The sequence below is a fragment of the Mesocricetus auratus genome, unplaced genomic scaffold, assembly GCF_017639785.1.
Source record: "Mesocricetus auratus isolate SY011 unplaced genomic scaffold, BCM_Maur_2.0 Super-Scaffold_4256, whole genome shotgun sequence".
Taxonomy (NCBI): domain Eukaryota; kingdom Metazoa; phylum Chordata; class Mammalia; order Rodentia; family Cricetidae; genus Mesocricetus; species Mesocricetus auratus.
In genome coordinates this window covers 47692660-47713573 of record NW_024429182.1, presented here as the reverse complement: position 1 = coordinate 47713573, position 20914 = coordinate 47692660, and the positions used below count along the sequence as shown (strand labels likewise).

Below are 20914 nucleotides of genomic sequence, written 5' to 3'. Positions count from 1 at the left end.
CAAAACATGCCTCTGTTGATCATTGTCAGCCAGGTCCATTTTAGTTTTATTTCTCATTTAGTTTTATGATGTAAAACTCTTATGATACTTGCTAAGAAGTATAGTGTTTGAGAAGTTCCTGGGTCCTCAGGTTGTCAGAACTGATGAGTTTTCAGCTCTACACTGTTCTCCAGAGTATCATGCTTCTTTTACTAGAGTTGCACTCTTGCCCATTTTTTTAACATTCATGCAATACATTGTCCAGTGCTTGTGACTAAAGAATTACCACAGTTGAATAACAGAGACAGAGGCCAAGAAGCTAGATGTTCTAAGTGCCAGCTATGTTGCTGGTTTTATAAGGAGACAAACTTGGTCAGTTCATGTTCTGAAGAGAAACAACAATAGAAGATACATATATGTGGGAAAAGTTATTTTTAATTCAAGGAACTGACTGGCAGATTGGAAGTCCATTTAGTAGGCTAGAAACTAAGAGTCACATTGCAGTCTTGACCTTGAAGTATGTCAGCCATTAGGCTAGAGACCCAGCAGAACATCATTTCTGGTATTAATACAGGGTTCTTCTCTGAGTGACTTCTCGTTTTGGCTGTTGGGCCTCTCAGATGGAGGGCAATTTCTTAAAGTCAGCTGATTGTAAATGTAAATTATATCTATAAAATGCTTCCATAGCAGTGTCTATACTGGGGTTTGATTAAACTTGGGTATCATAGTTAGACTGACATGTAAAATAACTGCCACACATACAATTTCTATGTCATTCCTACAAAGAAATTAAAGCTAAATGCATTAACCCTGTTAAGAATAAAAAAGAACTCTACTGCTTTACTACTAAAGCACTGAAGTAGTCCACTTAAGGAACACTGAAGGTGTTTAGAAGTGAAATGACAGCTTTCACTTCTAAAATGAACTGGAAATCCCTTAAGTAAACCTGTGACATTGTCCTGTATTGATAATTTTTTTTAAATGAAGTCATCAAGGTAAGATAACCAAGAACCATTTCCTTTTTTCTTAGACCTCAGGCCCCAATGTTTAGACCAGACACAACTCACCTTCATCCACAGCACCGGCGCCTGTTGCATCAGAGGCAGCAGCAGAGTAGAAAGTGAGTACTCATCGCTCTCCTGACATGTAAGAGGAAGCTGCTGACTTGGGCTACTTTTGTTTTTTAAACTACAGGTACTAAGTATGGAGCGTATTTTGTTGGCTTGAATACTATCCTTTTATGTTTTGTTTTATTGCATTTAGTTTATAATGTGTGTGTCATTTGTGTATCTGTGGAGGTCAGAAGACAACTTGGCAGGGGTTAGTTCTTATTCTCCACTGTGTTGGTTCTGGGGATTGAACTCATCTGTCAAGTGCCCTAACCCATTGAGCCATATTGCTGGCCCTTCTATTTGTTCTTTTCTTTGGGAGGGAGTGGGGGAATACACACACACACACACACACACACACACACACACACACTCTATCTCTCTCACTTACACTCTAAATGGTGAGATTTTTTTTGTTGTATTTATTTACTTACTGTGTGTGACAGTCAGTTTTCTTCAGCACCTGTGTCCCAGGAACTGAACTTGGGTTGTCAGGTACTTTAAAGACTGAGCCATCTGGCATGTCCCAATAACCTGATTTTATCAGTGAATTTGTAGTTAAAGTCATGTTTTCCTTAAGTCATAACTGAGCTCTGACATTTATAGTCCTTATCAAATTTATAATCACCATCTTAACTGCCTTTTTCTTTGTCTTCTAGTTTAGAAGTAATCTTTTTTTTTTTTGTTTTGGGTGTTTTTGTTTTTTTGTTTTTCGAGACAGGGTTTCTCTGTGGCTTTGGAGGCTGTCCTGGAACTAGCTCTTGTAGACCAGGCTGGCCTCGAACTCACACAGATCCACCTGCCTCCGCCTCCCAAGTGCTGGGATTAAAGGCGTGCGCCACCAACGCCTGGCTAGAAGTAATCTTAAAACACAGTAGCCAGCTCTAAATGTAGGTGTTGTGTGAGCACAATGGTCATTCTTTTCCTCATATTATTTCATCTTCATTCAAATGTAAACACATTTTTGTATATGTACCACTGGCTACGTGGCCAAACTGTGGTAGGCTTTGAAAACCAAAAACAGCACGATACATAAAGGTGCTGCTGCCTTCTGTGTCTCTATCAAGTCATTCTATAATTATTTACTTAGATAAATTAGGAAAACTAGGTATAGATGTAAGGGGTTCTCAATGTCAGTTTTGGTTTGTTTTTTGTTCTGTGTATAATTCCTTAGTTTCAAAATTTTCTAGAATATATTTTTGCAGGGGAGAAAAAGGAAACCAGTGTTGACTTATAAACAAAACTCCAAGTATAAGCTATGTAGGGAAAGATTAACACATTTAACTGTATTAATACATTTAAAATATCAGTCCTTGAAGGTGTTGGTGACGCATGGTTATAATTTTATCACTTGGAGGCAAAGACCTAAAAAAGGCAGAAGCCAAGCAATAATAAACAAAGACCACTAAAAAAATACTTTGAGGAAAAAATGAAAGCACTAACAAAATACATGCCCAAAATATTCAGTTTTCAATAGAATAAAATTTACTGGGTGGTTCCTAAAACTGAAGACACACTTCAGCGTAAAGATTAAAACTAGATAGGAGTTACCATCATCAGACACGCAATAATCGTCTCACTACTTTATTTGAGGCAAGAAGTGAGTATATAGCTCCTCCGGAGAAGATTTAGGCAGTAGATAATAAAGTCAAAAACATGCTAGACCACATCATCTCAGTTCACTTTATAGTATTCTCAGGATACATTTGTGATGTAAAGAAGCAAGGAGTAGAATTATTCCCATTGCCACTTATGTAATCAAAAACATACAAAATAATCCTGCATAAGACTCAAAGCCTAGTGGTGGCATACACATTTGATCCAAGCATTTGGGAGGCAAAGGCTGGCAGATCTCTGTGAGTTCCAGGACAGCCAGTGCTACACAGAGAAACCCTGTCTCAAAAAAAAAGACTGAAAGACAAACCAAATGTGGTGGCTCATACATTTAATCCCAGCACTGAGGAGGTAAAGGCATGGGTCTCTGAGTTCCAGAACACTCTGATCTACATAGTGAGATCAGGCTAACCAGGTCTGCATAGTGAGACCCTGAATCAAAGAAAAGAAAGAAAAAACATTCAAAGACAGGTAAACAAGCACTATAAAGGTTATGAACATGTTGGGGAGAATCCATATAAAGACGGCATGGTGATTCTTCTTTGAAAAGGAAGCTAAAAAATGACCAGTATTCATTTCCCAGCAGCTACCTCATTCAACTCATAACTACCTATCACTCCAACTCTAGTAGATCTGACACCCTCTTCTGTCCTGTAGGTGCACATAAAATATTTTAAACTCCCACCTGTATTACTTGGTGGGTTTTCTTTTTCTTTTTTTTTTTTTAAACAGGTTCATACTGTTCATGAGACTGGCCTCAAACCCACAGTATGCCTTGAGTGCTAGGAACATAGGTTTATGTCACCAAGATTGGCTGTGTGACTTCAAAGTGAACCAAATTGGACAAATACATTTTAAATCTGGACAATGGATAAATATTACAGAATTTTTCTTGAGCTAGATACATTAAAATGTTTTATGATTTTCATTGAGTTAAAGAAAAATTATACAGACTTCAGGATCAGATTGACCAGTTTTCAATCTTATTCTGCCACCTGCTAGATAGTTTTGATTTCTCCAGGCCTCAGTGTATTGTCTTCAGTGAAGAAAAGCAATATACCACCTGTGTGTGGTTATAATTTACACAAAAGTACAGGTATGGATATGCTTAACAAACGAGAAAGAACTCAGGTCTTAGTTTACACAGCTTTTTGCCCTTTGATTCTGTTAGGGTGCAGTTCTGTTTTTCTTCACAAAGGCAAAGGGGGATATTTTTGAAGAAGTATTATTATATTCCTGTATTTTGAAAAGCATGGCTAATATGCTGACTTGGCCTGAATGCAACATGTGTTTGCCTTTCAGTCAGCATCGGAATCTCAATGGTGCTGGAGACAGAGGAAGTCACCGGGCCAGTTATCAAGATCATCTCCGAAAGGATCCATATGCTAATCTCATGCTGCAGCGGGAAAAGGATTGGGTTTCTAAAATCCAGATGATGCAGCTGCAGAGCACTGATCCCTACCTGGATGATTTCTATTACCAGGTAAATTGCCGGTGCTTGTTTTGAGAACAGCTTGTCCACTTATGCTAGTAATAGAATTTTCTATTGATAGACTGTCCAGTGAATGCAAATTGACTAAACAGATTCTGTTTTTTAACACTCAGTATTGTCAAGCTGTATGTGCTCGGATTGATATTTTCATTTTGGCATTAATAATCTGGTTCTTCCAATTAAGAGTATTGGTTGAGGCAGAGGTGGGCTGGGGATGTAGCTTGTAGGAGAGCACTTGCGTATCATGTGCAATTCCCATACTTCAATTCCTAGTACCCCATTAACACCAGAAAAAGAAATAAAAGAATATCAGCAGTCTAGCTTTTAAAGACATCTTCTTTAATTCACGTTTTTAAAAATACCCTTTTTAAAAACATTATTTTGGCCAGGCGGTGGTGGCGCACGCCTTTAATCCCAGCACTCGGGAGGCAGAGGCAGGCGGATCTCTGTGAGTTCGAGGCCAGGCTGGACCGACAGCCTCCAAAACAATACAGAGAAACCCTGTCTCATTTAAAAAAAAAAAAAAAAAAAAAAAACATTATTTTGTGAACAGTGCAGAACAACCCTTAAGATCCACATGTGGGTGGGTATCAAGGGGGATTAGCTTTTTCCTTTCACTAGGTGGATCCCAGAGATTGAATTTAGGTCATTTTTAAATCTCAAACCCCAGGACAAATGGCCAAGGTGCCTATTTAACATATCAGCAGACCTTGGCACCAGGTTCTCCCAGGATCCTTTCCTTCCTACTTGTTACAGGGTATGAGTGGCATGACTGGCATATTCCACCCTTTACTCCTCCCAATCCCCCACCCCCAGAACACTCTAGCCCAGGGCTTGGGCTGTCCTTCCCCCTGAGGCTCTTCCTTATGTAATTCAGCCATTTTGGTTACCCACCTTTTTGTGTCTTTGTCCTCTTGACTGCTTTACCTGGTCCTCTTCTCTCCCTCTCCCTTTCCCTCCCCTTCTCACATGGTTCAGCATCATACCTCCTCTGGTCTTTCCCAGATGTCCCTGTCTCTGCCTCTTATCTACAATAGACCTTCTCTACCATACCCAGGAGCATTGGCTGAGGTACCTATCTATTTAACAGTCATCATGTTTAGTGATAAGTACCTTTGTCCACTGAGCCATCTTACCAAGCCAGTTAATGTTTTTAAAGCATAAGGGATTTGAGCATGTGTGAGTGTCAGGTTTGTGGTGCTGGGCCTTGAACATGCTGTAAACATACTATCATACTATAAACGCTACTAACATGTTGTTGAGGTATATTCATAATCCATAGATTGGTTTTTAATAAAGCCAAGGATGGATGTGCATGCCTTCAGCACTCTGGAGGCAGAAACAGGAAGATCTCTGATTTCGAGGCTACCTGGTCTACATAGTGAATTCTAGGACAGTCAGGGCACATTGAAAAATCAAAAGAATATACTAGCCTGGTGGTGGTGGTGAACGCTTTTAATCCCAGCTCTTGGGTGAGAGATCACCCTCAGTTGCGGGGGTGGATTGGATTAAATCTCCAGGCCTTCGCCTGACAATGGTCAGGAAAGTAAGGGGAACCTGAGAGATTACCCCAGGTAGAAGAGATGGTTGTTTTCCTCCTGCTGGATGTTGATGTCAGAGGGTCAAGGCCAGGGCAGTAAGCCAGGACTAGAAAACAGAAAGCACTTGGACTGGAAAACAAGTTGCACTTGTAGGCTGACCAGCAACTCACAGAGACCCCATGGGACTGGGGCCCAACACTTGGGAGGCAGAGGCAGGTGGATCTCTGAATTCAAGGACAGCCTGGTCTACAGAGTGAATTTCAGAACAGCCAGAGCTCTTACACAGAAGCCCTGCCTCAAATAATAAATAAAGTAGTAAGCTTTCTCATTGAACTTTCTTCCTTGGACTGCCAGCCAGCAAATAGTAACACAGAGACTTATTAATTATGAAAGCTTAGGCTTTTTCCCAACTAGCCCTTATAGCTCAGATTAGCCTGCTTCTATTAATGTATGTTCTGCCATGTAGCTTTTACCTCTCTTCCATTCTGTATGTCTGACTTGTTCCGTATCTTTCAGGCTTCTCCTTGCATCTAGATTCATCTCGTCTTCCTCATTCTCTTCCCAGAAATACTTCCTATCCTCTCCTGCCTAGCTATTAGTCATTCAGCTCTTTATTAACCAATCAGAAGGTGCCTTTGTAGTAAACACATTTTCACAGTGTACAAAAAGTTTATCCCACAACATAAATAAAAGAAAGTTATAACTACCAAAACTAGACATCAGTGTATTCTAGAGTCCTAGTTTTATTACTACTTAATACTAGTGTTATTAGTGTGAAGAACGGGGGTGGTCTGTATTTGTTTTGCAATGTAAACCATCTTCTCTTGTGGTAGAATTACTTTGAAAAACTGGAGAAATTGTCAGCTGCTGAAGAAATACAAGGTGATGGTCCTAAGAAAGAGCGTACCAAGCTTATCACCCCTCAGGTGGCCAAATTGGAGCATGCTTATAAGCCTGGTAAGGTCCCAGCCCATTATTAAGAAAAATTTGGAGCACTGCTGTTTTAATAAATGAGATAATTATATGTGGAGAGCATGAGTAGCCTGACAGATGAACTCTCCGGTTCCTTTGCTCTTTGAGATTCTGTAGTTTTAAAAACTTACTATGTTTTTTTTTGTTTTGTTTTCCTTAAATAGATTTTTGTTAGATAATGATTTTATAATGAAGGGGTGGAGAATAGATTATACAAAGGAGTTGTTTTGGATGAGTGGTTCTCACCTGTAATCTCAATATTGAGGAAGAGGCAGAAGGATCATGAGTTAAAACAAAAATAACAAAGTAAAGGAAGGGGCTAGAGAGATGACTTGGAGATTAAGAGTATTGACTGCTCTTCTCAAGATCCTGAGTTCAATTTCTAGCAACCACATGGTGACTCACAACCATCTGTAATGAGATGTAGTGCTCTCTTCTGGCTGCAGGCATACATGCAGGCAGAAGTGTTATACATGATAAGCAAATCTTTGTTTAAAAGGGGGGGATGCTTCACTATATAACATTCTTGTGGTGAATTACTAAACCATGGGTAAAGAACAAAGAAAAGCTTTTTGAATGCTGTCTACTATATTCTACTGTATTCCAAGTCTTTACTGGAGTCTTTTACTTTTTCTTTTTTTTCTGTTTGTCCTTGCAGTGCAGTTTGAGGGCTCTTTGGGTAAGCTTACTGTCTCTAGTGTGAATAATCCTCGAAAGATGATCGATGCTGTTGTGACATCTCGGAGTGAGGATGATGTAAGTGCCAGCTAATGGGGTGTTCATTTTGCAATCATTGGAATGAGAGGAGGCATAGTGGAATTGTCTGTAATTTAAACTGACCTGTTGTGTCCTGACTTTTTGGTTTTTCACACATATACTGAAATATAATGCCTTCATTAAAAAAAAAATTGTGTGTGTCACACATGCCATGGTGCACTTGTGGAAGTCAGAGGACAATTTTCTAGAGAGTTATTCTCCTTGCAACAAGTACCACAGGAATTAAATACAAATTGTCAGTTACATCCATATAGCAAGCACTATTTACCAATTGAGCAATCCTGGCTCTAATTCCTTTATTTATAAGGAGGCCAGCCAGGACCTGCAATAGCAGAAGTCTTTGGATCTGATACTTCTGGCTGCAAGTATCATCCTAGTTTACTACTTAAAACTGTTTCTATGTGTTTTTTAGATTTATTAATTTAGTTTAATGATTTGTGAGCTGATTCAGTCAATGACCTTTGTTTCATACTGTTGTTATTTTGGATTATTAACTTTTTAAGGAATCTGGAGTGTTGGGTATTTTTACCAGTGAACCTAAAGGTGCATTCTTGATAAAATGTTCTCAGTAGAAGTAAAGCATTTACACTGAATAACCTTTTTTCTTTTTTAGGAAACAAAAGAAAAACAAGTTCGGGACAAGAGAAGAAAAACCCTTGTCATCATTGAGAAAGTAAGAATAGAATTTATTTCTATATTTAGTTTTAAAGAGCTAGCAAATATATATCTAAGAAGTAGAAGAGTGACCAGTCAATCAGTGTCCTTTTGTTTGGTTTGTTTTGTTTTGTTTGTTTTTTGAGACTGGGTTTGTCTGAGTAACAGCCCTAGCCGTCCTAGAACTAGCTCTGTAAACTAGCTTTGAACTCACAGAGATCCGCTTACCTCTGCCTCCCAATGCTGAGATGAAAGGCATGCACCACCACCACCTGGCTTAAATCAGTGTTCTTTGATTTTTTTTTTCTTTTTTTTTTTTTGGTTTTTCGAGACAGGGTTTCTCTGTGGCTTTGGAGGCTGTCCTGGAACTCACTTTGTAGACCAGGCTGGCCTCGAACTCACAGAGATCCGCCTGCCTCTGCCTCCCGAGTGCTGGGATTAAAGGCGTGCACCACCACCGCCCGGCGTTCTTTGATTTTTTTTAATTGGTTTTCTTTTTGTAATTACAATTTATGATTGGATGTGGCATTGTTCATGCATGCCAGAGGATATCTTGTAGGGGTGGGTTTTTGCATTCCATTCACCATGTGGGTTCTGAGGTGTTAACGCAGATTGTCGTGTTTGGGGGGACGTGCCTTTACCTGCTAAGTCATCTCACTGGCCCACTGTCTCTTATATTACCTAAGAATTGACTTTTGTTAAGTGCTTGTTGTTTACCAGAGTGTTCCAGAAATGATTGTGCTACACCATGCCTGTGGAATCCTGGAAAGAACACTGCAGTGGAGTTTTGTGATAATTATCTTTGAGCGGGTCACCTTTTTTATATATGTAAATTTATTTATCTTGTGTGTGGGTGTTGGTGTCTGCTGCAACTTGTGTGTAGAAGTCAGATGATAACTTGAGGGAGACAACAGTGGCTCCTTCCAACACATGGCCTCCGGGAGTTGAACTCAGCTGTTAGGCTTGACAGCAAACACTACCAACTGAGTAATCTCCTCTACCCAGTTCATGTTGAGCCTAGTAAAAATAGAATAAAAAAGTTTTGTTGTTACATGAACTAATTTAGTTTTACAGCATTTATTAGGCATTCCTTGTGTGCCAAGGAAAATGAGACAGTATGTGTAGACAGTCTGTAAAGCACACATAACAGTGCAATACCATATACATAATACCATTCTACACTACTTAGTGCACAGCAGTTTAGAACACAAGCTTAAACTATCCCTTTTCTGAGTCTATAACCTGAAGCTGGCTATTTAATCTTTATGCTGTCCTCATTTTCTTCATGGAGATGATTGTAGCAGTTTTGTTTTGGGATTGAGTTTGCAAATGAATATGTGCAAAGTGCTAGATGACTGGTTAACATTGGGAGTAAAGTTAACTTTACAATATTGCCTGGTCAACCTGGAGAGATGGCTGGTGGTTAAGAGCACTGACTGTTCTTTCAAAGGACCCTGAGTTCAGTTCCCAGCACCCATGTGGCTGCTCACAACTGTCTGTAACTCCAGTTCCAGGGCATCTGGCACCCTCACACAGATAAACATGTGGGCAAAACCCCCAGTGTACATAAAAAATAAATCTTTAAAAAAAAGTCTTGCCTGGCCTTTTATTGTGAGTGTGCATGCCTTTAATCCCAGCACTTGGAAGGCAGAGGCAAGTGAATCTCTAGTTCTAGGACAGCCAGGGCTACACAGAGAAACCCTGTCTCAAAAAAACCAAAAATGGGGCTGGAGAGGTGGCTCAGAGGTTAAGAGCACTGATTGCTCTTCCAGAGGACCTGAGTTCAATTCCCAGCAACCACATGGTGGCTCACAGCCATCTACAATTCAATCTGGTGCCCTCTTCTGACAGAACACTGTGTATGTAATAAATAAATAAATTAAACAAACAAACAAAAAAAAAAAACAAAAACAAAAATGACCAGCTTGGTCTACAGTGCTAGATCCAGGATAGCATCCAAAACAATACAGAGAAACCCTGTCTCGAAAAACCAAAAAAAAACAAAAATGAAAAAAAGGAAAAGGAGAGAAAAAGAAAAGAAAAATTGCCTGGTTAGCAACATAGGGCAGGAATCCAGTGTGGTGATTTTAATCACAAAGGCAGTTTCTGAATGTGAGAACTACATAGTAAATTCCAGAAGAGCTCCATAGTGAGACCGTATCTCAAAGATATCAGGGCTGGAGAAGATAGTAAAATGTTTCCTGTATAAGTTTGAAGAACAGAGTTTGCATCCTCTGCACCCACATAAATACTAGACAGGTATGACAGCCCTCCCAGTGCTCAGGGGGCAGAGACAGAATCCTTGAGCAATTTGGCTAATTAGTTGAGCCTAATTGGCAATCTCTGGGTTCAGGTGGGAGATGCTGGGTCAGTACAGAAAGCACTGAAAGATGGAGGAAAACACATGACAGTCAAGGTCTGGCCTCTGTATACACTTTCTGTGTCTCTCCCTCCCTCTCTTTTCTCTCTCTCTCTCTCCCTCTCTCCACTACTGGAAGGTGACACTGGTGGCACTGTTATGAAAGTTGGGTGTTTCAGCCTAACATTGCTGCTAGGAAATTTGGAAAACATAATTACTTCACTGTTTTTACTACCTGACTATTAGTCCAAGAGAAAGAATGATGTTTGAAGGGTTTTTTTGTTTGTTTGTTTGGTTTTGGTTTTTTTTTTTTTTTTTTTTGGTTTTTACAAGACAGGGTTTCTCTGTTTTGGAGGCTGTCGGTCCAGCCTGGCCTCGAACTCACAGAGATCCGCCTGCCTCTGCCTCCTGAGTGCTGGGATTAAAGGCGTGTGCCACCAACGCCCGGCTGAAGGGTTATTATTTTACCATATTTCCCTGTGTTTAATCAAGCACCTTTTTAAAAAACTAATTTTGTTTGAATTGTACTCTTTTATTTTTGTTATCCCTAAACTATGAAGAAGAGTATCTAATACTCCAGGGTCCTGACCTAGCATGTTATGGCCTGTTCTGTCTCTCCCCTAGACCTATAGTTTGCTCCTTGATGTGGAGGATTATGAAAGGCGCTATCTCCTAAGTCTAGAAGAAGAGCGGCCTGCCCTGGTGGATGAAAGAAAGCATAAAATCTGTAGCATGTATGACAACCTGAGGGGCAAATTGGCTGGACAAGAAAGGTAAGCATTGTGCACTTAAAGGAAATGGGAGACCCCTTCCATTCCCACTAAATTCCACATACTTGGGATTATGGTGTACCCTGTCCTTCCATTTCTATAAACCTAGCATTCATCTTTCTTGAGTTTTGTTGTTTTTGTTTTGAGACAGAGGCACACTGTGTAGCCCTGGCTGACCTTGAATTGTCAGAAATTCATTTGCCTTCCAAATGTTGCTATTAAAGGTATGGGCCACCACACCACTGTAGTATCTTTTTGTCCAGACTTGGGTGCTACTACATGTAAAACATTCCATAATCCTTTTGAATTCTTTCTTGGATTCATTTATTCAGCAATGTATATTCAGTGTCTACTTGGATTGTGCTAGTGCTGCAGATGGGGTGGGAGGCATTATCTGGAGTATGATTGCTAGTGTGTTCAACTTTGTAATCTTTATGTATTTACTTTCCTGCTAAAATAGCACTTACCAGCATTTGTACTTTCTTGGGATTTCTATAGTGTTATGTATGTGGAAGCTAGTTCATCTTACAGTGAAGAATGTTAACTCTTTCTGTGTCATCTTTCTACTGCTCATTGTCTGCAGCAAACCTAGTTGAGATAATTAACGTCCTATAAATCCCAGATATGTAATGTAAGAGGACTACATCTGCTGACAGCTCCTTTCTCTTCGCTCAGATTGTCCTGAATTGATACAAACATAAGAATAGACTACAGCACACTTTGGTGCTGTGGTTTATCCATAGATAGACATGTTATGTAGCCATTAAAAGAATTTAACTGAAGCATATTTTTGATAGAGACAAGTATTTAAGAGGTTAAAAAGTTGGAGATAGCTGTAGATCAGTGGTAGAGCACTTGGCAGGCATACAGGAGGCTCTGGACTCAATTCCCCATTCTGAGGAGGGAAAGTGAAAAAAAGTCAAATTACAAAACCACATAAATTCCATGTGCCTTGTTAACACTTATAAGTTCTTTTGTTTTTTGGTTTTTTTTTTTGTTGTTGTTGTTGTTTGGTTTTTTTTTCACGTGATAGTTTTATTATAGTGCTAACATTCAGGTCTCCGCACAGCACCGTTGTCTTCTAGTCTGAGTCTTGCTAACTGGTTTAAAAGTGTTATTAGAGCTTTGTTTTCTTCCACATTTTCACTTTCAGGAAGAGTACTCAGTGGTACCTAAGCGACGTTAATTTGATTAAACAGTTTATCCTTAATAATCTGAGACATCAATCCGTGGATGGCTTCTATGGTTGTTTTACAGCTGTCTCTAGTAGCTTTGGCAAGTTTGTCTTCTGACTTCCGGTCATGTGTTTCTAAACCCAACATGAAACTCCCTCGTCCCAGCTGGGCTTCCGACTGCTCTAATTTTTCAGACAAATCAAACACTTGGCCAGTGGTATAGTCTGCATTAGTAAGCAAGCTAGAGGAACTCAGGGTATTCACCCAGTATTTATTCCACAAGAGCTCAAGTAGTTTACGATCCAAAGAGGATTTGAAATATGAGACTTCTAAGGCATAATATTGTTTTCAGTGCACGCCAAAATCTTCTATTTTATTAAGTGGGATAGTCTGGTATTCAGAAGGTCCTTCATCAGGAGGCTTGTAGCCCTTTGGATATGTCCTAAAGGCGCCAAGATTCACTTTTCCTGCAGATATTGTTCTGGTTGGGTCAATCACCACAGCCACAAATGGTTCCTGGAATTGCTGGTTAAGCATCTGTGTACTAACATCAATTCCAGAGAGCCAGCAGCCATAAACAGAGTGGCTATGATACCAGCCAATTGCGTTTTCAAGGCGGCCAACCTGTTTGGCATTTTCTATGTATGCAGCCATGTAAAAAAAAATATGGAACGCTTCACGAATTTGCCTGTCATCCTTGCGCAGGGGCCATGCTAATCTTCTCTGTATCGTTCCAATTTTAGTATATGTGCTGCCGAAGCGAGCACTAACACTTATAAGTTACCATTTAGTTTTTACTTAAATTTGATCACATTTTACATATAATATGGGAAATAATTTTCCATATTTGTAAAACTTAAATATTTTATCTTTTATTATTTGGTTGGAACTGGAGAGTAATCTTCAATATTGATAGTACAGATGGTTGTGAAGATAGGGTTGCATATCTTAAAAAAAAGAGTTTTCTGTATTGCCCTTGTTGACATTAGGTGGCATTCTTTTTGCAGGCCAAGCGATGACCACTTTGTACAGATCATGTGTATCCGAAAAGGGAAGAGAATGGTTGCCCGCATTCTCCCTTTCCTCTCCACAGAGCAAGCAGCTGACATTCTTATGGCAACTGCCAGGAACCTACCTTTCCTTATCAAGAAGGACGCACAAGATGAGGTACCCACCATATAAGGCAACTCTTCTTACGCTTCTCAAGTTGGAAAACTTAGGCTTTTGATTACTTTTGTGAATGTAAACTATCCCTGCTCCATTGTCAGTAGCTTCATGTTAGCTTCATGTTGGTTGAATGGTGTCCCACAGGTAAATGTTAAAAGATCTCTGGATATACTTGTAATAACTTTTCAAAGATTAGGCAATTTTCTTGTACTTTTTCAAGTTTGAGACAAGAAATTGCTAAAGGAATAGGATTACTGAGTCTGGGATTCAGAATAATGAGATGCTTGTGAGGAAACATTGTAGTTGACTACCAATTGAGTAGTAACTACTTGTGGACAGAAGTTTCTGTCCCACCTGGTCCCGCAGTCCATTAGCCCCAAATGAACACACAGAGGTTTATATTAATTATAAACTGTTAGGCTGATGGCTCAGGCTTCTTATTGGCTAGCACTCTCTTGATTATTAACCCATTTCTATTAATCTATGTAACTCCACATAGTCTTAGCTTACCAGAGAATGCCCAGGCAGATCCTGTCTTCCTGGTAGCTACATGGCAACTCCCTTGCAGCTCACTCCCTGCATTCCTTTTCCCAGAATCATCCTAGTCTGGTAGCCCCACCTATCTTCCTGCCTGGCTACATCCTGCCTGTCCATTGATGAAAACAGCTTTATTCATCAACCAGTGAGAGAAACATATATTCACAGCATACAGAAGGACATCCCCCATCACTTATCTGTGCAGAAGACATGCTTATATACCTTAAAACACAAAGAGCTGAAAATCACTACTGTAGCCTTTGAGATTTTGGCATTTACAGAAAGGAATGAAAAATTTAGATCTCATTAGAAAAATGCAACAGAATGAAACAAATACATTTTTTAAGTCATTCTATTTTTTAAATTTTACTTATGAATAGTTTGCACGTGTATATGTGCACTGTGTTCATGATTGATATCCATGGAGGTCAGAATAGGGCATTGTATCCCCTACAACTGTAGTTATGGTTTGTGAGCCACCATGTGGGTGCTGAGAATTTAATCTGGGTCCTCTATAAAAGCAACAAGTGTTCTTAAAAGCCGAGCCCATCTCTCTAGCTCCAAAACCAGTACATTTAAGAGATTCCAAGAATGAAAAATGGAATGGAGGGATATTTTAAAGATTTGACAATTTAAAAAAAGGCCAGGGTAAAAGGGTATGCCTTTTTTTTTTTCCGTTTTGTTTGTTTGGTTGGTTGGTTTTTTTGTTTCTGTTTTTGTTTGTTTGTTTGTTTGTTTTTTGAGACAGAGTTTCTCTGTAGCTTTGGAGGCTGTAGACCAGGCTAGCCTCAGAATCACAGAGATTGCCTGCCTCTGCCTCCCAAGTGCTGGGAATAAAGGCATGCATCACCAATGCCCGGCGCAGGTATACCTATTTTAAAGCATAAATGCCAAAAAGAGAATGGAGCAATGGGCACTCTGTCAGTTATGATCTCATGATGAAGCAGGTTTGGGAGAATCTTAACATTTGGCAGATACTTACTGAATACATCTGCATACCAGGCACTGTTTTATATCATAGAAATAAAGCTAGGAATGCAAAAGTACCTTCATGGGGCTTACTTGCTAGTAAAAAACACTTAGTTAACTATGTAGAAAAGTTGCATGTAGTAACTCATGCCTGATTTCCCCATACTAGGGACACTAACACAGGAGGGCTGCCATAAGTTTGAGGCCGGCCTAAAAATATGTGTTTGTAGAGTTGTAGTTCATTCTCTCCCTCCCTCCCCCATCTCTATTTATATGTATACATGCATGTGCTGTATTGTTAACGTATGTAAATTAAAAAGTAATCTACCATGCCTCTAGAATCGATTTTCTTGCAGTAATAACTGGCTCCAGGTATGAGAAGTACATATAATCCTTACACCAGAGGCAAGGGAACTAATACAGATGCACAAACCTATTTGAGGAGACTCCTGTTTGCCAGAAGTATACTTAACATCAGAAAGGAAAATTACAGCAGTAGACTGAATTAGATTCTCTGTAATGAGTTCATAATGATACCAAAAATATATCAATCATTTGCAGTGAGTGCTGGGTCAGTAACTCAACTCAGAAACTGAAAAAGGGAGAGTCAAGTTTATATCCTGCTTTTCCATTACAACCAAATGTCCTGGCACACAGTAATATCATAATGATTTTGTATGTGGTGAGCATCCTGCTGGCCACAGCCACTGGTGGGATGGATGTAAGTGAAGGAACAGTTGGTAAATTGTAATGTTCTTGTTTATGTTTCGTAGGTGCTGCCATGCTTACTGAGTCCCTTCTCTCTTCTGCTCTATCATCTTCCTTCAGTGACTGTCACCAGCCTTCTGCAACAGCTAATGAACCTACCTCAAAGTGCAATTGCACCAGCACCCTCCAATCCTCACCTCACTGCTGTGCTCCAGAACAAGGTCGTCTTGCCCATTAGTGTCCTTAACTTAGATGACATCTGTATTGACTTAGGAAAATTAGGACTATTGTAGCTTTATGAGATTTGGGTCATCAAGCATCCAGTCTTTTTTACAATTATTCCAGTCCTCTTTAACTGTAGGTTCCCATACCCTCGAGGTTCCTGCTTCAGGTTTGTTCTGAAAGTTAAAACTGTCTTGACATGAAGAACAAAGCTGGGTGTGGATTATTAAAGTATAGGTTAACTACCTGTCCTCTTTGTTAGGGCTTTCCCCAGAAATTCTAACAAGCTTCTGATGAGTAGCAGTGACCAGGATTGGCATACCTAGCTTCAGGAAAGCTATATATAGCTTTCGGTTATGTCAAAGATAAAGCAAAACTTGGTGCACTTGTGTGTGTGTAATCCCAGCACTCAGGCAGGCCGGGTCTCTGTTGAGTTCAAGGCCAGCCTAGTTTACATATTGAGTTCCAGGGCATAAACCCTACCTCCAAAAGGGGGGAGCTTTTTTCTTTTTTAGTTCAAAGCCCCTTAGAGGAAACCTAATAAGGAAAGAGGATCATGAGTTTCTAAACTGGCAGTGTCAGTCCTTGCCTGCCCTTTTCCAGCTTTATGATCTGAGTATTTGCTCAGCTGGTTTCTGATGTGTATTGTGCAAGTATTGGTGCAGGCTTTGCACAGTCGTCCTGGTATGTAGGTGGTGCCTGGTATATACTAGGCTCTTGTTTAGGGCCATACCAAGCAATAGAGGTGAAGGCTCAGGACCTCTTCCTCCTCTTACCTGCCAACAGTAACAGGTCATCAGAGATAGGAGAGCATACCTGTATCCCTCAGGGGATATAGGGAGGTTCTCAAGTGACCAGTCATGGTCTTCCTGTTAGTCACTGTTTTAATTTTGATAAGAGCAGTAGAAAACCAGGAAGTCATACAAGATCATGAACTGATGAAAATTTGCCTACAAATAGCAAATAGGGAAATTTTGTGGAACAAAAAAAAAAGATTATCCTCTATGAGTATGGTTTACACATTTAACCTAGTGCTGTGTGATATTTTCATTTGATGCCCCTTAAGAGTTTATTTTGCACTGGGCATGGTAGAACACACCTTTAATCCCAACAGTCTTGGGATACAGAGGCAGGTGACTCTCTTAAATTCAAGGATAACCAAGGCTGTACAAAGCCCTGTCTCAAAAAGCAAAACAAAAAAAGTCATGTTGTTGGGTTTTTTTTTACATTTCAGATAAGAATATACTCTGTGTCCACACACGTTCCCTTTTGGTGATGTGCATGCAGAAGCCACGTGGCTAGAGTTTAACATTAGGTGTCTTTCTGATTATTCTCCACCTTTGCTTTCTGAGATAAGTTCTCTGACTAAACTTGAAGTTTATTGATTTGGCTTATGGTGGCTGGCCAATGTACTTCAGGATCTGCCAGGCTCCATCTCCCAGAGCTGAAATCACAAGCACACACCATATATAGCTTTTTTGTCATTTTGTGAACTCCAAGCTAAGCTCAGGAACTTTAACAACTGAGCTATCTTCCTTGCCCCAGGAGTTTTTTGTTGGTGGTGGTGGTTTGTTATTTTATTTCTTTTGAGCTTTGATTATTTTGTTTATTCTTTGTATATTGCTTTTTATTTTTGTTAATGTGTTTTGTTTTGCTTTTTGAGGCATTGTCATGTATCCCAGGCTGGTCCCTAACTCCCTGCACAGCCAAGGATAAAATTGAATTTTTGATCTTCCTGAATGCTCGGTTGTAGGTATGCACCTTCACACCAAGTTTATATGGTGATGGAGATTAGACCTGGAACGTTGCACATTCTAGGAAAAAAAATGCTACCAGCTGAGTCCCTTGTAGTTTTTTGTTTTGTTTTGATCGGGTTTTTCTGTGTAACAGCCCTGGCTGTCCTGGAACTCGTTCTATAGACCAGGCTGGCCTCAGATTCACAGAGATCCACCTGCCACTGCCTCCCGTGGGCTGGGTTTAAAGGCATGTGCTACCACGGCCCAGCTAGATTTGTTTTATGTGTATGAATGTTTTGTCTGCATGTGTATGTACCTTGTAAATATCAATGGATGGTTATGGGCCATCATTTAGTTTCTGGGAACAGAACCTTAATCCTCTACAAGAACAAATGTCTTAACCAGTAAGCCATCTGTCTAGCCACTTAGGTACATTGTGAAAATCTGATTCCATCTGGCCTCTCTTACAGTTTGGCCTGTCACTGCTACTAATCCTTCTAAGCCGTGGAGAAGACCTACAGAGTTCAGACCCTGCTATAGAATCAACACAAAATAACCAATGGTCAGTACTGATTGTTTATCTTCTATTTTAAATTCTTTTAAATAATCTTTGCTCTCCTTTCTCTTCCCCTACTACTTCTCATATTGTTTTGGATTTTCTCTGTCAGGACAGAGGTGATGTTCATGGCAACCCGAGAACTTCTACAGATCCCCCAAGCGGCCCTGGCTAAGCCAATCTCTATACCCACAAATCTTGTGTCCCTTTTTTCTCGCTATGTTGACCGGCAGAAACTGAACTTGCTGGAGACAAAACTACAGTAAGTTCCACATACATTCTTCCTTGGTTATTTTACACATCATACTGTGGGGAGGATGCAGCTGAATGGGACTGAGATTGAAACCTCTATTAAATGTTTGCATGTATGCTGAACCAAATCACTGTATTTTGTGCAGCAGTGCCTCAGAAAATGACAAAAGCTGAGAGGACAGAAATACCTAGGGTCTTTTATTATAAGAATTCTTATAAAGATGCAGAAGATTCATCCTATTTTAACTTATTTATACAAAAAGTTGTCTTTCTCTTCATATCCGTAGGCTGGTTCAGGGGATACGATAAAAGATCTCCAGTGTGTCCTGTACCTCCTTGTGGCTGCCACCTGCACTGCTGCCATCACCAATGGAGTGTTTTTAATGAGGGAGGGGAGGTAGCTTATGACCCAAAGGAAAGTCTTGTGGGAGCAACCTGTTTTCAGAGGTTAGCTCTGAATGCCAGGTATTTCCCCACTGCTCTGATACTTCTGCTGGGTGATACTTCTGTTGGTTTCTTTTATCTTCTGTGTTACACTTTGCATGTCCTACTTTTCAATTCTTCTCAATTTTGCATTTTCTTTGCCCTAGAGACACAAATATAATATCTCTTTATCCCATCACCACTATTACAGTTCAAAGTAGGTTGTAGTCCACCAAAGGTTCCCTCTACCCTTTGAAGTCTTTTTTCATCTTCCCTTATTAATATGACTATAGGAGAGCCAAAACTAAGTAGAAGTCAAGGTATAGATAAATATGCACACACCCCTACACACACATTCATGTGGTCTCCAGAGGGTCCTTAAAGAATGAGTTTTAGTTTGAAAAATATTTAGTTAACATATACCTCTAAAAATAAACCAGCTGATACATTTTTAGTCTGTTTCTGTTCATCTTGTAATTTGGTGGATTCTACTTTTTTAACATATAAATACAGGGTACACAGCACATTACATTAAATCAAACTTGTTAATTGGCTGATGCCCAGCTCTAGGCTGAGAAGTATTTTCTTTCTCCCTAACTGTATTTCCTTTGTTCCTGACCACCGAAATGGAAACAGCACACACACACGGTTAAGCCTTTTCCTGTGATGACTACAGCGTGCTTGAGCCTGTCCCTCAAGTGCATTCAAGAGTACCCAAGATGAGCCTCACATAGAGCCTGCTTCTGCTGTGTAGCTTTTGCACACGTGCACTGTCTTCCTGACATGACTTCTGTAAGCCATGCATCTGCTTCTCTTCCCCATTTTCGTTTAGTGTAGAAGCTTCCATGGCTGCTAAGCTTGGGCTGCTCTGCTCATCGGTCTCCCCTACCCTACAGCAGAACTGTGTCCTGGCTGCTTAGTCTTGCCTGAGCCCTATCCACTAGCAGCCAGGGCCTGGGTTTGACTCTTAGGGACACTTTCCTTTGACCTTTCTTACCTTCAGCAGTCAGCCAGGATAAGGGACTTTTCTCCCTAGTAGTTGCAGTTCTAAAAACTAAATTGAATTTATTTTATATTCCCGTTCTGATCCTCCTTTCTGCTCTTCTCACCTTTTTGAATGTAGTCGGGACAGGCTGATATTTAAAGAGAATAAATGTTTTGCACATACATGTATAACAGTAAAGCCCTCCGTTACAACCAGCTGTCCTTGTTCTCATCACCATTTCTTCTCATTCTGTGGCCTCAGGCTCCACCAGCTGCTCCCCCGTGACGGTCTCTAGCTTCTCTTTGCCATCTGCTGACTGTCTCCACTGAGCCTTTCCTACCTTCCCTTCACACCTGATCAAGTAAACACTTGATTAGTTTTCTTCCTTATTGTGCTTTTTGTTCAGTTCTAATTAATAAAAATAAAAGTTTCTAAATTTACATTTTTATAGGGTATTGTAAATAAAAACAAATTGTATACTTGAAAACGTGTACTTGCATACTTTTTGTTTCTGAATTTTTTTTTTTTTTTTTTTTTTTTTTTTTTGTTTATTTGTTTGGGTTTTGGTTTTTCGAGACAGGTTTTCTCTGTATTGTTTTGGAGCCTGTCCTGGAACTTGCTCTTGTAGACCATGCTGGCCTGGAACTCACAGAGATCTGCCTGCCTCTGCCTCCCGAGCGCTGGGATTAAAGGCGTTGGCCCGGCCCATGAATCTGTTTTTAATGGGTTCTCCATCATCCTTGGGTTCGCTAGCAAAACTGTTTTGTTTTTTTTCCCAAGACAGGGTGTCTCTGTATTGTTTTGGAGGCTGTCTTGGAACTAGCTCTTGTAGACCAAGCTGGCCTCAAACTCACAGAGATCTGCCTGCCTCTGCCTCCCAAGTGCTAGGATTAAAGGCGTGCACCACCAACGCCCGG

The 20914-nt window shown here is 40.1% G+C and overlaps 2 protein-coding genes and 1 non-coding gene across 4 annotated transcripts in view; 1 reads left to right on the top strand and 2 right to left on the bottom strand.

Annotated features, from left to right (window-relative positions):
- The window catches only part of Patl1 (PAT1 homolog 1, processing body mRNA decay factor), a 33232-nt gene extending 12748 nt beyond the window's left edge, over positions 1-20484 (top strand). For both annotated transcript variants that reach the window (XM_040747079.1, XM_040747083.1), the window contains 11 exons: positions 1010-1099; positions 4005-4185; positions 6569-6692; positions 7366-7463; positions 8098-8157; positions 11122-11270; positions 13450-13609; positions 15889-16044; positions 18252-18343; positions 18450-18599; positions 18877-20484. In XM_040747079.1, the coding sequence (XP_040603013.1) occupies positions 1010-1099; positions 4005-4185; positions 6569-6692; positions 7366-7463; positions 8098-8157; positions 11122-11270; positions 13450-13609; positions 15889-16044; positions 18252-18343; positions 18450-18599; positions 18877-18898 (1282 nt within the window). In that variant the 3' untranslated portion in view covers positions 18899-20484. The remainder of the gene's footprint in view (positions 1-1009; positions 1100-4004; positions 4186-6568; positions 6693-7365; positions 7464-8097; positions 8158-11121; positions 11271-13449; positions 13610-15888; positions 16045-18251; positions 18344-18449; positions 18600-18876) is intronic.
- LOC106021470 (COP9 signalosome complex subunit 5-like) lies at positions 12282-13096 on the bottom strand. The gene is given in 1 exon segment (XM_040747087.1): positions 12282-13096. A coding segment is annotated over 1 exon segment (657 nt). The 3' UTR covers positions 12282-12439.
- Positions 13103-13209, bottom strand: LOC121135705. Its single transcript, XR_005872806.1, has one exon. It is a non-coding gene; the product is annotated as a U6 spliceosomal RNA (small nuclear RNA).
- Positions 20485-20914: the final 430 nt, after the last annotated feature.